The 15,000-nt window shown below is 45.5% G+C and overlaps 1 protein-coding gene across 6 annotated transcripts in view; it reads left to right on the forward strand.

Annotated features, from left to right (window-relative positions):
* zmiz1a (zinc finger, MIZ-type containing 1a) overlaps positions 1-15,000 on the forward strand; it is a 140,820-nt gene that overhangs the window by 95,677 nt on the left and 30,143 nt on the right. For all 6 annotated transcript variants that reach the window (XM_048232971.1, XM_048232972.1, XM_048232974.1 and 3 more), the window contains exons 4-5: positions 4,549-4,662; positions 8,573-8,678. In XM_048232971.1, the coding sequence (XP_048088928.1) occupies positions 4,549-4,662; positions 8,573-8,678 (220 nt within the window). The remainder of the gene's footprint in view (positions 1-4,548; positions 4,663-8,572; positions 8,679-15,000) is intronic.

Raw genomic sequence — 15,000 nt, forward strand, 5'->3', positions numbered from 1 at the left:
GTGTTTTAGGGTGCTGTTGGCGGAACAGCACAGGGTGTGTGTGTGTGTGTGTGTGGTGTGTCCGTGTGTGTGTCCGAGTGGGTGCGCATGCGTGTTTGGGGGAGGTGGGAAGAGGGGGTTTGCGTCTTGGCCAATTGGCAGTACACTCTCTGTGGTGCCACTCAGCAGGTCAACTGGACGTCTAGATGCAGGACCGCAGAAATCAGCTCTGAAATCAGAGTCGTTGCTTCATGCTTCCAGACAACTGGGGAGAGAGGAAGAGACCCGTACATCTGACATCAATGCAATAGACAGTAGACTAGAAATGATTGCTAATTGTCAACCCAAAACTAGCTATTGCCAATGATTACTACTGAATGTTTACAAGTAGTGTTTATGTATATTTGGAGATGCATGGATTGTGTGGAGAACACGGCGTGTATTGCTACAGCCTTACTTGGCTGGTAGTACTGGTCAGCATTGGACAGCACAGTCTCCTGTTGCTGTAGGCATTGAAGCAGCTGTCAGATATCCTTTCTGTGATTGCTCCTGTGTGTGTGTGTGTGTGTTTGTGTGTGTGTGTGTGTGTGTGTGTGTGTGTGTTTGTGTGTGTGTGTGTGTGTGTGTGTGTGTGTGTTTGTGTGTGTGTGTTTGTGTGTGTGTGTCTGTGTGTGTGTCTGTGTGTGCGCGTGTGCGCTTCTGTAGGGAGCAGCACCTCAGCTGTTACGCAACGCCTTTTCAACCCGCTGCATGAATTTTAATGCCCCCACTGGACTAACGTACTGTATGATTGCATGTTCCTAGCGGTCTCACTAGTAGACCTGTGTGTTTAGCGCAGGCTAATTTGGTCAGGCTTGGCCAGCCGTATCCTGTGACTGTCGGCTGGCGTGGTGTGGTAGATGGGTGGTAGAGTGCGGTGTGTGTGTGTGTGTGTGTGTGTGTGTGTGTGTGTGTGTTTTTAAAAAGGTAGGGAACAGGTTTGGCTCGCTGGTTGGTGCTAGTGTTTTTTGTGTGTAGAGAGAGAGAGAGGGAGAGAGAGAGAATGTAGAGAGAGAGAGAATGAGTGGGGTGCCAGGGCTGGCTCAGTCATGTGAGTGGCTCTGGCCGAGGCACGTCTGTGCCCACTGTGGAGAGCAGTAATCACATCAGCGACAAAGTGGGCAGCTCACCATCCCACACCACTCACCATGCCACACCATATCACACCACACCACACAGCACCACACCACACCACACCACACCACACCACACACACACCACACAGCACCAAACACCACCACACAAACAGCACCAAACACCACCACACCACACCACACAGCACCAAACAGCACCAAACAGCACCAAACAGCACCACCACACCACACACCACACCACACCACCACACCACACCACACAGCACCAAACAGCACCACAGTGCAGCGCAGAACAGCACCTCATCTGCTCCTCTTATTGCTCTCCACTGTGAACCACGCCTGCTGCTTTCTCTTCTTTTTCTTTTCTTTCTTTCTTCTTGTTTTTCTTTACTCTCCGTTTGTCACTTGCTTTATAAATTGCTTCAATATCTATCTATCTATCTATCTATCTATCTATCTATCTGTCTATGTATCTATCTCTCTATCTGTCTATCTATCTATTTCTATATGTTGTATTCTATATTCTATCATCTTTTTTCTTCCATTTTCTCCTCTTTTCTCTTTCTTTCAAATCACCTCTCCTCCTCTCAGCCCTTCCATCCCTCCATCGCTCCCCTCCTCCCCTGCTCCCTTCTTCTCCTTGTGTATGTGGCCTCTCTGAAAGCCACTCTAAAAAGTAGCCACATGAGAATGATGATGGTGTGTGTGTGTGTGCGTGTGTTTAGCCATAGCCCACCAGCAGTATCCACAGGGTTGAAAAATACACTTGCACATATACACACAATACACAAATACACACACACACACACACACACACACACACACACACCCTTGGCATACCACGCCGCGCGCTACAGGGTAATGGTCTGAGACTCGCTCGCAAAAAATAAACAAGACTGGTTCCATCCGGCTCCTGTCAGTGGCTGCTGCTGCTGCCGCCTCCTCCCATCCAGCTGACACCAGAGCCGCCTCATCAAAAAGCTAACCTGTGCTGCCCCCGGAGGAATGCCGCCAAACAGCAAGAAACAGAGTGAGAGCGGGGAGAGAGAAAGAGGGAGGGGGGGAGGGAGGGAGGGATAGAGAGGAGGAGGAGGAGGGAGGAAGAGGAGGAGGAGGGAGAGGAGAAGGATAGAGAGGAGGAGGGAGAGGGAGAAGGAGGAGGGATAGAGAGGAGGAGGGAGAGGAGAAGGAGGGAGGGAGCGTGACAGATAGCAGTTGCTCATGCTGTCTGACGTGAGAGAGCTTTTGAAACATGATAGAGACAAAAAGAGAGCAGGGAAGGGAGGTATTACCAAAATCTCCTCTGATGCTGCAGCTAGGGGTTTTACAAAACTCAAGCAAAGACAGGTAAGGAAAGTAGTGCAATGAGTGAAATTGTGTGTGTGTGTGTGTGTGTGTGTGTGTGTGTGTGTTTTGTCTTTCTGTGGGTGTTTATGTACAGCATATGCATGTCTTTCTTTGTGTGTGTGTGTTGTTTTGTCTATTTGTGGGTGTTTATGTACAGCATATGCATGTCTTTCTTTGTGTGTGTGTGTGTGTGTGTGTTTGGAGGTAAATATCACAGCAATCCCACTCCCCTAACACTAGTGTGCACGAAGAGAGGTGACTGAAGGCTGCTGGTGGACGCCCGCCTATGTAGTGGAGCGAGTCTGCAGCAGAGTAAACATTCTCCTCATGCCTTCAGCAAAGCCTGTGAAATCAGCAGAAAATCGCTTCTTAAAGTCTTACTCGTCTAATCACTGGTGACTTAGTAGGCCCTCTACTGACCATGGCCGAGAGGCCCCTGAAGAGCCGTGAAAGTGCCCCGTAATGCCCCCCGAATTTTAAAGAAGACACAAACAAACAGGCCGAGGACACATAACGTCGGACAATTGGAATTCGGCATGCAATGTTGTGCCAAATTCTGTAAGCGATAGCAAATCAGTGAACACGGAATGCCACTGCATTTTGGAAAGAGTGCAACAGAAATGTACTTTACTGTCTAATGAAAATACAAGTTTCCGTGATCAAGATTTATTAATTACACAACTTGTACATACAGTACATACGGTATTGTCTGCTGAAAGTGTTATTAGGTTTTTTTTGTAGATGTTATCTAATTCAAACAGGTCAGGCAGTTAAAGATTAAAAATGGTTTAGGACCATGTGAGATACTTTGTGCTTTTGTGGTGAGCGACTCTACCTGTATCCGCCCTCAGACAGGAAGGGGTTAAGTGCTGCTGCTCTGTCACAACGGTGTTCTTGAAGGTCAGAGAGCTCTCACCAGGATACCGGAGTCTTGTCTTGCTCCAGGGCTGATCGTAACGACGGGCACTTTACGTCCGTTCATTCGCTCGCACGCAGCTCCGGAAGCATCCACCGGCCAGCCAAGGGTCTTGATTTATTCTCCTGTCGGACAGAGCAGGAAGCCACCGTGACTTGGGTGGATGAACTCCAGGACGTGGCTCACACTTTAAAAGGGCTGTGCCATTAAAATGACACTCTGGCTAAATCTACACGGATAGAACACTTAAAACGAATGTGTTGTCCCTATCTGGACACAGAGATGTGTTAAAAAACAACGCAAGTTGTGCTATTTCATTACATTTAGCAGACACTTCTTGACCAAAGTGACTTACATATGTCAGCTATATTACAAGGGATTACATTGTCCCCGGAACAACTTGGGGTTAAGTGCCTTGCTCAAGGGCACAACGGTGGAAGCCGGGAATTGAACCGATAACTTTCAGGCTACTGCACGCTAGCCCAGCTCCTGAACCACTTCACTACCACCGCCATTTCAACACATATTGTGTAACATATAAAAAGGAAACAACACAAACTGTGTTTTCTCTATCTGGACACAAGATATGTATTAAAAACAACGCAAGTTGTGTTTTTTTTCAACACATTAATTTTAAGAGTGAACTAAAGATGGCCACAGAACAGTGTGGATGTAGGCTGTGCTGAGCAGTTGTGTTGATCAAGGTCTTCACCTCAGAGTTGAGTCACACTTGAATATTGATGATTAGTTAATGAAAAATCTGACCTTGCTGCTAGAGCACACAATGATATTGATGATTAATCAATAATAGGCCACTTTGCTGCCTATGTAAGTGCACACAACCTGGGACAAAAGGAATGAAGAATTAGTACTATTTCTGAGGTCCTCATTTGAACTCTAACTAAGAAACACATTCCTTGGACAGCATTCAACAACAAAAATGCTTTTGAAGTTGTGATGTCTAATTAATTGAATGCAGTTTACTGTAGGTTACTATTTCAATTCTTTGAAACTACTATATTTGTCATCAGTGTAACTTGTTGTGGTTTTGATCTGTGTGTAATCTGTCCAGATGTCTCAAGTCTCAGTTGGTCAAGTTTCTATTCAGCTCGGACACCACTTATGACCTGATGCTCATCTGATGCATATTTGTGTTTTGTGTCTGTTTTGCAGCACTTACAAAACCCGGCAAATTTCCACACGGCAGCCACCGAGCTTCTGGACTGGTGTGGCGATCCACGGGCCTTCCAACGACCCTTTGAGCAAAGCCTCATGGGATGCCTAACGGTGAGGCCAACACACACACACACACACACACACACACACACACACACACACACACACACACACACACCTATTATATATACATACATATTATACATGCACACAAATGCATATTAGACAACTGTACTCTTTTAGTTGTTGAGTTGACAAAGTCCACTCTCATTTACCCTGAAGTGACTATTCATTGAGAGCTTTTATAGACAGTGTAGATTGCACATCCCCAAACCCCGCAAAGTAATCAATGCGCTCCTCTAACTAAAGCATGTTCTTTAAGTAATTCGGCTTTGAAGGTTCCTAATTCCCCCATTTAAGCACTTGAACATCCGGCATATCTGCATGAGGTCTGTAAGAGCATTGAAAATTTAATTGAATACGTTTCCCTCTTGTAGAATCCCCCCCCCCCCCCTTCTCAACATGGCCAACTAATGATAGACTTTCGTCTCAGTGGGCGCTTTGCTGTTGGCGTAGTGGTTGTTTTGCCCCAGACCGTTTGTTACTTTGTGCGAGTCCTGAGGGAAATGCTTAGACGTCGTATCATGGTTTCGGGCAGACAGTAGATCATCAGAGCTGCGCTACTGGAATTTGTCCTGACAGGAAAACAAACTGTTTTGGCTTTGGAAGTCTCCCCCTCTGCCCAAACTAGTTATGTCTTCCATTTTATTTAGGAGGCTGCTTTGTCTTTCCGTCCATCCGTCCATCCGTACTGTGAAGCCTGGGCTTTCCATGCCTCTGCCACAAGACCACACAAGAAAACCTCCACACCACCCATGTACCTCATTACAATTGGGCCAACCTACAAAATACCCAGAATATCAAAATATCAAACTTCAACACTAGCAAAGTTCCTCACATGGCTGCACTGCTAAACTCTGGAAGGCAGGCAGCAGTAGGAAAGACTTGATTTATATCACACAATTCATGCACAATAGTAATTGGCAAAGTGCTCAATGGGCAAAGTACAAATGAGCAGGTAAAAGAACAAAAACTAAGAAAAGTTTTAAATGCATTAAATCATCTAAAATGAACAGTTGTGAAATGCTGAGGTTTGCACTTGAGACGCCACTTCAGCAATAGTTTGGTTAATTAATCAATGACTATGATGGATTCAGTGTTTCAGTTTCCGTTTGGTCTGAGTGTGAAATGCAGATGTTCATCGCCGTGTTCACATAGAATCTTATGAGCAGGAAATAAAGTTGTAGATTTCTTTCTGACCTTGTCTGTTTGGGGGTGATGATTCCCCGGTAAAAAAGAGATTTTCCTCTGAGCTGTGAATGCTGCCTTGCAATTCACAAGTTGTGCACTACAAGCTTAGCATACAGAAATCCTGATCTACTCACGAATCAAAACACACACACACACACACACACACACATTTAAGTACAGATACGCATATACACATTAACACACAGAAGCATTCCAACACACACACATACACACACACACACACACACTCTCATGTCACACCAGCACATGTCTAAACTCTGAATAGTTTGTTGTTTGCAGTGTTCACTCTGGCAGTCACATGATGTCTGTGAGGTTAGATCATGTGAAAATGAATGAATGTGATTATAGTGTACCCTCCAGGCAACACTGTATGTCCTTATAGCACACTTTCTAAGTATAGTGTATATAAGTATAAGTATATATACTTTTTTGTTCCCGGGAGGGAAATTTGGTCTCTGCATTTATCCCAATCCGTGAATTATTGAAACACACTCAGCACACAGTGAACACACAGTGAAGTGAAGCACACACTAATCCCGGTACAGTGAGCTGCCTGCTACAGCGGGGTGCAGTGAGGGGTTAGGTGCCTTGCTCAAGGGCACTTCAGCCGTTCCTACTGGTCGGGGTTCCAACCGGCAACCATCCGGTTACAAGTCCGAACCAGTAGGCCACGGCTGCTTCTAACAAGCCATGACAACATCTTCATTACCACGATCATTCATAGCTTTGTATAAGTTATGGAAAGATGTGGTATGATTGTAGGAAAAGGTCTTATGTGCAGATTATCGAGTATTTATCAACCATATCAGGAATGTGCTTAAGCCTGTCGCTTTTATCGAGTGATCACCGCTGTGAAGAGTTTTGATAAGAATCTGTCACCTGTGCTCAGACACGACTCTGTCTCTCTACGCCATCTCAGAAGCTTCTGTCTTCATGCATTCCACTTTTCCGAGTGTGTCCTTGGTTCTGTTTTTTTTCTTCTTCATAGTCTGTAAACTGTGGTTGCCAATGGAACTGTTTGTTTTGCTCTTGTCAGAGATAAATCGTTTCTATCTCTGGGAAAATGATTTGTAACTCGGCAGAACTAATTCTGTCTCCTTCTGGCTGTGGCCTGCGCTGGCCGAGAGGAGTAGGATACCGAATCGGCCGCCAGTCGACTCGTCGCGGCCAGAAGAAGAGCTGGAATTTAGTCTGCCAGGAGGCCTTAAATCTTATCAGTTCCTCAAAGCAAAAAATAAAAAAAACAAACAACAGAAAGACTGTCTTTTCTTTTCTTCTCTTTTTTTCTTGTTTTTTTTCCCCCTCCTTTACTTGAGTACCAAAAACCGCTGCTATTTCACCTCCTCCCCGTGTGTAATTAAGGCGTCGAAAACGAGAGCCAGTCGTAACGTTTCTCTGGCCCGTGCTCAAATTACCGGCTAACGTAAAACGAGCCTCCTATGCTGAGAGTTTAATTAGACAACTTGCACACATATATCTTCCGCTTAATATGCATCTACTATAAATACGAGACTCTGAAAGTTTAAAAAAGGAGGAATAAAAAGATACTTATGATCTTTTTTGGTGTTAGAAAACATCAAGGCCTATACTTAGGGACGATAATGACATGGTTGAGGTAGCAGTGATTCCTACACTTGTGGGTCCTAGATGTAAACTAGAGAGAGAGAGAGAGAGAGAGAGGAGAGGGAGAGGGAGAAGAGAAAGGAAAAGACGAGCGGGAAAATAAGTGAGGGATTCTCTTCTTGAGTCGATTTATAGTTTCTGGAAAAAATTAAAAGGAGTCGATGTCATGGCCGCACAGTTTTTCGTCTCATGTTCCACCTCCGAACCCCCCCCCCCCTCCCCAACCCCACATCACCCCACATCACCCTCCCTCTCTTTCCAGCGGCCCCTGTGGCTCGTCTCATAAGGTCAGTGGGGGGGGGGGGGAGCGTCAGAGGGGTCTCCGTAGCAGATAATGGAAATGGTAAATCAAAGGGGCTCTCTGGGCTCTTTCCCCTGGTGATTTACAATGGCCTCCTGTGGCCTGTGGGGCTTTGGGCCTTAATACAGGGAGGTGGTGGTGAGGGTGGGGTTGGTGGGGTCGGTGGGGGGTGTAGAGGTGCTTGGCAGGAGTCCGTGCCATGGCGTCAGAAGACTCCTTTCTACCTTTATCTCTCCCCCCCGCTCTCTACTTGGCTATAAATGTCAAGTGCCTTATGAATTTATCAGCCCATGAGTCATTAGCTTCTATAGAAAGAGAAGGAGGGGGCACACTGGACCAATGATGCTTGTACCCTGTGTGTTTATTTGTGTATGTGTGTGTGTCTGGGTGTGTGTAACTGTGTAAGTGTGCATTTTTGTGATTGTGTACGTCCTTAGGAGTAACAAAATTTTGTGAATGCTTGTGTGTGACAGCGATTTCAAAAAAAGGACATACAATGTCCTGAAGGCCTTTGTATTAGGAGTTGTCTGTGTGCTTGTGTGTGATGGAAAGTGGTTTTTATCTGGAGCTAGATCACCTGTAGTATCTAGATGTGTATAATTCATGTGAATTATCTTGGTTGTCACCTCAATAAACTTCAGCCTAACCTGAGTTATTGTTTTGGTTGATGGTTTAGATAAAGCCCCTCTCCCCTCCTCTCTCTTCCTCTCTCTCCTCCTCCTCCTCTCTCCTCCTCTCTTTCCTCCTCCTCCTTTTCCTCCTCAGGTGGTCAGCCGGGTTGCTGCGCAGCAAGGTTTCGACCTGGACCTGGGCTACCGACTTTTGGCCGTGTGTGCTGCCAACCGGGATAAATTCACCCCCAAATCAGCAGGTAAGGCCCTGCTTTATCAGTCATCACAATCACACTCCACATCACTCCACTCCCACACACACACACACACACACACACACACACACACACCAAATACTTTGTGAAGAAACAATCTCACTGTCACACCTCAGTCCTCTCGACAACACAACAGCCCCCCACACACACACACACACACCACTACACACACACACACACACACACACACACACACACACACAAACATATATGTTGTCACTATGGACCTTTGTGTCTTGAATAAAGTTGATTGATTGATTGATATTGCAAACACATGCATGTGAACACACACACACACACACACACACACACACACACACACACACACACACACACACACACACCAAATACTTTGTGAAGAAACAATCTCACTGTCACACCTCAGTCCTCTCGACAACACAACAGCCCCCACACACACACACACACACCACTACACACACACACACACACACACACACACACACATACAAACATATATGTTGTCACTATGGACCTTTGTGTCTTGAATAAAGTTGATTGATTGATTGATTGATTGATTGATACGTTACAAACACATGCATGTGAACACACACACACACACACACACACACACACACACACACACACACACACACACACACACACACACACACACACACACACACACACTCATTGCCCCAAAGATGACTATGTCGGGGTAATGTTTCTTTGCGTTGTTCTCGGCTGACACGTCAGCTGTTGCGATGGGGAATTGCATTATGGGACGGGACTGGGAAGGCTGGATGGATGGATGGAGGGCGACGCGTGGGTAATTAGCTTGTTTACTGTGGTGATGGAAATGTTTAACACAGTTGTCTGAGAATTCGGCTAACCTCGGAGAGAGTGGTGGCGGTGGTGGTGGTGGGGACTGTAGAAGCAGCAGCAGTCAGCGTTCGCTGCGTTGGCCTGGTCTCAAAGTGTCGGCAAATACACTTCAGGGTGATGCTTTAACGAGAGCTGTTTGTGACTTATAAACAGTGATTTTGATTTGGGTTTCAGAATTGTAGATTACCGCCAAGCATTATTCTCTGTCGTGTGCACGACATCAGTGTTGTCTCTCACTAGATGCACTATTTCATTTGGTTTGTTGAATGCTATAATTTCAATGCCTTTAAAACCTATACGTGGCACACCAAAAAGTAACTGCAGTAATGGGACCACTATAGTATTCTTAAATACAGTACAATACAGTGATATTTCCTTGTTGCATTTGTGCAGTCCAAAATATTGCATTTCCTGCATATGAACTGCATATAATTCCTCCAAAACGGCAGTCTCCATGATGCTCTCCACATGTGTCTTGATTGCTGTAGTCTGCAGTTTCAAGCCCTCGTCATTAGCCACACACCACTATCATATCATACAGCCCACTAATGTCTCTCAAAGGTCTAATGTCTCTTTCAGGAATGCTTGAGCTATCCCAGACTGAATGAAATCATCACACAATAACTTAATCTCGCTCGTAAATCGCTCACATAGCATCAGCTCTCTCTCTCTGACACTCTCTCCCTCTCCCTCTCTCTCTCTCTCTCTCTCTCTGACACTCTCTCTCTCTCTTGCACACACACACACACACACACATATGCAGCTGTTACTTGGTGCAGGCTAGCGGTAAACTAAAACCAAACCTGTAGTGCTAGACTAATATAAAAGGGCTTGTGATGATCTATCAGTGCTGACGTGCGTTTGGCTCGTCTCGGTATTGAGACGTATTTGGGTGTACTGAAAAATGCTGATGTCAGCTAGTTCCTGTGTGTTCAGTGCAGGTTGACAACCAGTGCAACTTGCTTTGCATTCATGAGTGTTAAATGCATGGTGGCAGAGCCAGAAGAAGTATGCTCGGACCTAAAGTTATGGAGGTGATTTTATATAAGTATTTTCTGATTTAAAGATGCTATCCCTTTTCTAATCCAATACACTTTGCGTCAAATTCAGCAAATAGCTCCTCACTTTCTGATAGCTGTCTATTCTATGTGTGCATTTAAGTAAACGGTGTATGGTTGTTCTATGTGTTCATTTAAGTAAACGGTGTATTTACATATGATTACATATGTTTAAATGTAATATTTACCCTAAACAATCCTAGATCTGTAAAAAGGAAAACAAAGTGTCTCAAACTGAACCATACTTTACGCTACAGCCAATCAACACTCACTTCAGGAGCAGAGAATGTAGTTTGTAGGGAGTTTGATTGACTGTTTAGGTCAAATATCAACAACCCTCTGTCAGAATCACAGATTGTAGCTCTGACTGGCAGGAGATTGTACAAGTGTGATGCCGACAGGGTCAAAGGTAGATAGGTCCGCTACAGAAAAACGTAGCAAACGATGACAGTCTGATGAAACCTGACGTCTCCGACTCGCAAGCATTTGTCAAAGTGGAAAATACAGATATCAAGTGTCCTGTTGCCTGCCAACATTTTGCACTCCCGCTGAAAAGGATACGCTGAATAAAAGATATGATATATAGGCAGTCAAAAAGCTGTGCCCAATGTGAAAGCATTGTGGCATGGCTGATTTGTGGTCCTCACCTGTCTTCGGTTAGGATTGAAATGCGTGAGGCACTCTGCTATGGCTCATAGTTGACTTATTTGCCTCAGACATGGATTGAAATGCTCCGTGAATCATGTTATGCATTAACACGCACGTAATGGACTGTATTCTGCAACAATATGAGATCTGAATATGTAGTCTTTTTACAGTATACTGGGACTATTTAGTAGATGATATAAAATCCTAAATTGAAGAAGTCATGAAGTCACTTTTTCAAATACGGTGTTAATGTAGCACTTTGACCGTGGAGAACAGCAGCAATAGGCTCACTCTGCAGCACCCAAGAGATCCGCCTTCCCCGTAATGGACAGTGTGTGAGGTTTTTCCACACCCCTCTCGTTTGGGACCGTCTTAGTTAATTCCTCGCATCCGTGTTTTATGAGTTCATCAAAGGTTGGCCCCCGCCGTCCGCCCTAAAATAATGTTCTTCTTCGCCAGTGGCTGGAAGGTAGGCGGAGCATCCTGCATCCAGACGGTGTTCTGAAACGGTTTCAGGCCTAGTTGTGACATAAGACATAAATATTGTGGACAGTTAAGTGGAATGATCTACCAAATCCTTCTGCCTCTCTCTCTCTCTCTCTCCACACACACACACACACACCTCACATTTTTCCGATGAGGGCTGCGGTGTTTATGCAGTGCTTCAGCTCCTGCTTCTGCTGTCACCAGATCCTCCTCAGTTCCAGACGCACCAACACCACACACACACACACACACACACACACACACACACACACACACACACACACACACACACACACACACACACACACACACACACACACACACACCTCACATTTTTCCGATGAGGGCTGCGGTGTTTATGCAGTGCTTCAGCTCCTGCTTCTGCTGTCACCAGATCCTCCTCAGTTCCAGACGCACCAAGTCACACGACACACACACACACACACACCACACACCCATACACAAATGAGCTGGGAAGCGAGCAGAGGTCTGTAATCGCATGCTGCTTTTCTTTGCCTTGTGTCGCATCAGTACTAATGTGTTTATGGGGCCTGCCAGGGATCCGGGACAACGCCTTGTCGGTAGATAACAGTGTAGTGGACACTGGGTTCGATGACCCAGCCGTTGAGTCTTTCTCTGGTGGTATCAACAGTCCGTTTCAGGACCCAGAACACAGAGCCGATGGCCACTGAGTGACCATTCCAACCCGTAGTAGCATCTGCGTGGAGCTGAGCTGGAGGGGTTTTTGGCTGTGGGCGGTTTAAATGTAATTAGTGGTATAATTTGCGAAACAAAGTAGTGTTCACTTAGTGGCATTGGTTTGCTTGTGTTTTTCTGATTCTGACAAGTTGAGCATTTGGTGCTGATCTTTCTGACTCAACACTGCTAATGAAAAAGAGCCATAGAGAGAAAGAGAGAGAGGGAGGTGTTTACAAAATGCTTTAATCAATCTCGGCAAAGGCTCCGCCAAAGAGCGAGTCTCAGAGCAAAAGCAGGAGCCACGAGAGCTCATTCATTTTTAATGGTGGTCTTGATTACTGTTTGCGCTTGGCAGGGCAGCACCAAACTGTGCAGTATGGAATGAATGAGAGAGAGAGAGAGAGAGAGAGAGCGGCAGCTTTTGCAGGTGGGCGGGGGGGGGGTGGAGGGAGTGGGAGGAGGGCCGACAGAAAGCAGGTTGTGACCCCCGTGTGAATGGGATTAGACTGCTCTATTAATCTGTGATTACGGAGCCTATTTCTTCGAAGCCGGCATGCACCAGCAGTGGCAGTGACAACTGTTACCGCGGCGCCTCCCTTGTTGTGTAAACTATATTGCGACTGATAGGGGCAATTATAAAGCCTTTTGCACACCCAACGGGAATTCTATATCATTCTCCATTTGAGATCCATTTCTCTCGCCGTGTAGGATAATTGGTATTGTCCGCCACAAGAGTCCACATGGGGGAGAAAAAAATGCCTACTCATGATTCCCCCCGTGATAGGTCAGAGTGGGACATTCCAAATTGCTTGTGCTTCAACAGACTCTCGGAATGCCTCTGTTGTTGGTGCTGCAAAAGAAAGCTTTTTTTGGTCTGTGTGTGTGTGTGTGTGTGTGTGTGTGTGTGTGTGTGTGTGTGTGTGTGTGTGATTGAGTGAGAGTGGAGTTTGTTATAAAAGGTTGATTTTCACTGCCCCCACTATTGTGCCAGGCTCGTATTCAGTTACCACAATCTTCTCTCATACCATTATCGTGGCACAGACCTTTCAGCGTGGAGATTAAACAAGGATAAAGAGGTTGTATCACTCAGTGAAACAAGCTGTGCTGGCTTAGGCCTTTCTCATTATTTGGGCTTTTTTGTCGAAAGCTCAAAACGCTATTTGACTGGGTGTTGATATATGTTATCTCACTTTACCAAAACCTGTTAGCAACTTGTCTTCAAAGTTAAATATCTTTACGCTTACACTTTACAGCCGTATTGATTTCGCTCATTTGGTGAAGCCGACTGGGTGCTTTCTAAAAACACATTAGCCCTGTAGTTGTGACAATTTAGAGTTCAGTAAACAAATATAGTGGTGCAAGAAGGAGCAAGTCAGGAGTCAAAAGCACAACTACGGCAGAACACAACCTTGAGGCAGTTTGGCTTCCTGACAGGTAGAACCAGTTTGTGCAATGCACCTTTCATGCATGACTTTTAGATGGGCCCTTTTGTTACATGACAGCCTAATTGTTATTTTTTTGTCTTGTGCTACTCGAAAGCTAGTGTAAGTTCCTAAGGTGCTCACTGGTGGAGTCGTAAATGCTATTGTGGCACTACAAGAGTTTCTGTTAAGCCATAGCATTAATGTATAGTCCTATATAATGTGGTCCTCTTTCGTTATGAATAGCTGCTGTCAACCTCACGCGCTTCCCTGTCATTACAACAACTGCCTTGAGGTCCATGATCCACGATTTAAGCAGTCATCCATTTCCCTTTGAAGAGAAAGCTGTATCTGTCTGAGAGTTTGTTTGGATAGTTGTGGTCTTGAAGAGAGACAAACCTCTGATTGGGTTGGTCTGTTTGCAGACAAGTGGTAAGGTCAGGAGCAGTGTGTGTCACACCATCCGAAGCATCACACACATCCCCATGTAATTTCCTCCAAGTGCTCTTTCCTTTTCTTTCTCTCTCTCTCTCTCTCTCTCTCTCTCCATCCAGCATGGGCTTGCACTGAGTAACTGCTAGTTTAGCTGTGGTTTCTTCCTAAATAGAAAATAACACAGAGGACTGCAAACATGGCTGGTGGTCATGCCCGGGTGTTTTAGAGTGTCAGAAACGGTGGGACTCGCTCCAAGAGGCGGCTCTCCCCGAAGCCAGCCGGCTCCCACAGCAACGCCTGCGTCAGAGAGTAGACGCTAACTTAGAGTAGACGCTAACTTAGAGTAGACGCTAACTAAGAGTAGACGCTAACTAAGAGTAGACGCTAACTAAGAGTAGACGCTAACTAAGAGTAGACGCTAACTTAGAGTAGACGCTAACTTCGACTAACCCCTAACAGTGATAACAAAACCACAAAATGAAGACCTGTGAAAGGCAACAGATTAATAGTACACAGATGAAGAGGAAAATTGTGTGGAATTAGGGGGGAAGGACTTCAGATACTCTTATGTTTTTGCACTTTGGCAGGGAGAGATGTCGTGCTGGTTTCAGCTGAGGACGAGTGTCTCAGTGTCTGTGCACATGCTTTATGGCCGGTCAGAGGACAACAACGCATCCCACGGGCATTCACAGGAAACGCGGCCCTGTCTAGACCATT

This window comes from Alosa alosa, chromosome 22, assembly GCF_017589495.1.
Source record: "Alosa alosa isolate M-15738 ecotype Scorff River chromosome 22, AALO_Geno_1.1, whole genome shotgun sequence".
In the NCBI taxonomy this organism is placed as follows: Eukaryota; Metazoa; Chordata; class Actinopteri; order Clupeiformes; family Clupeidae; genus Alosa; species Alosa alosa.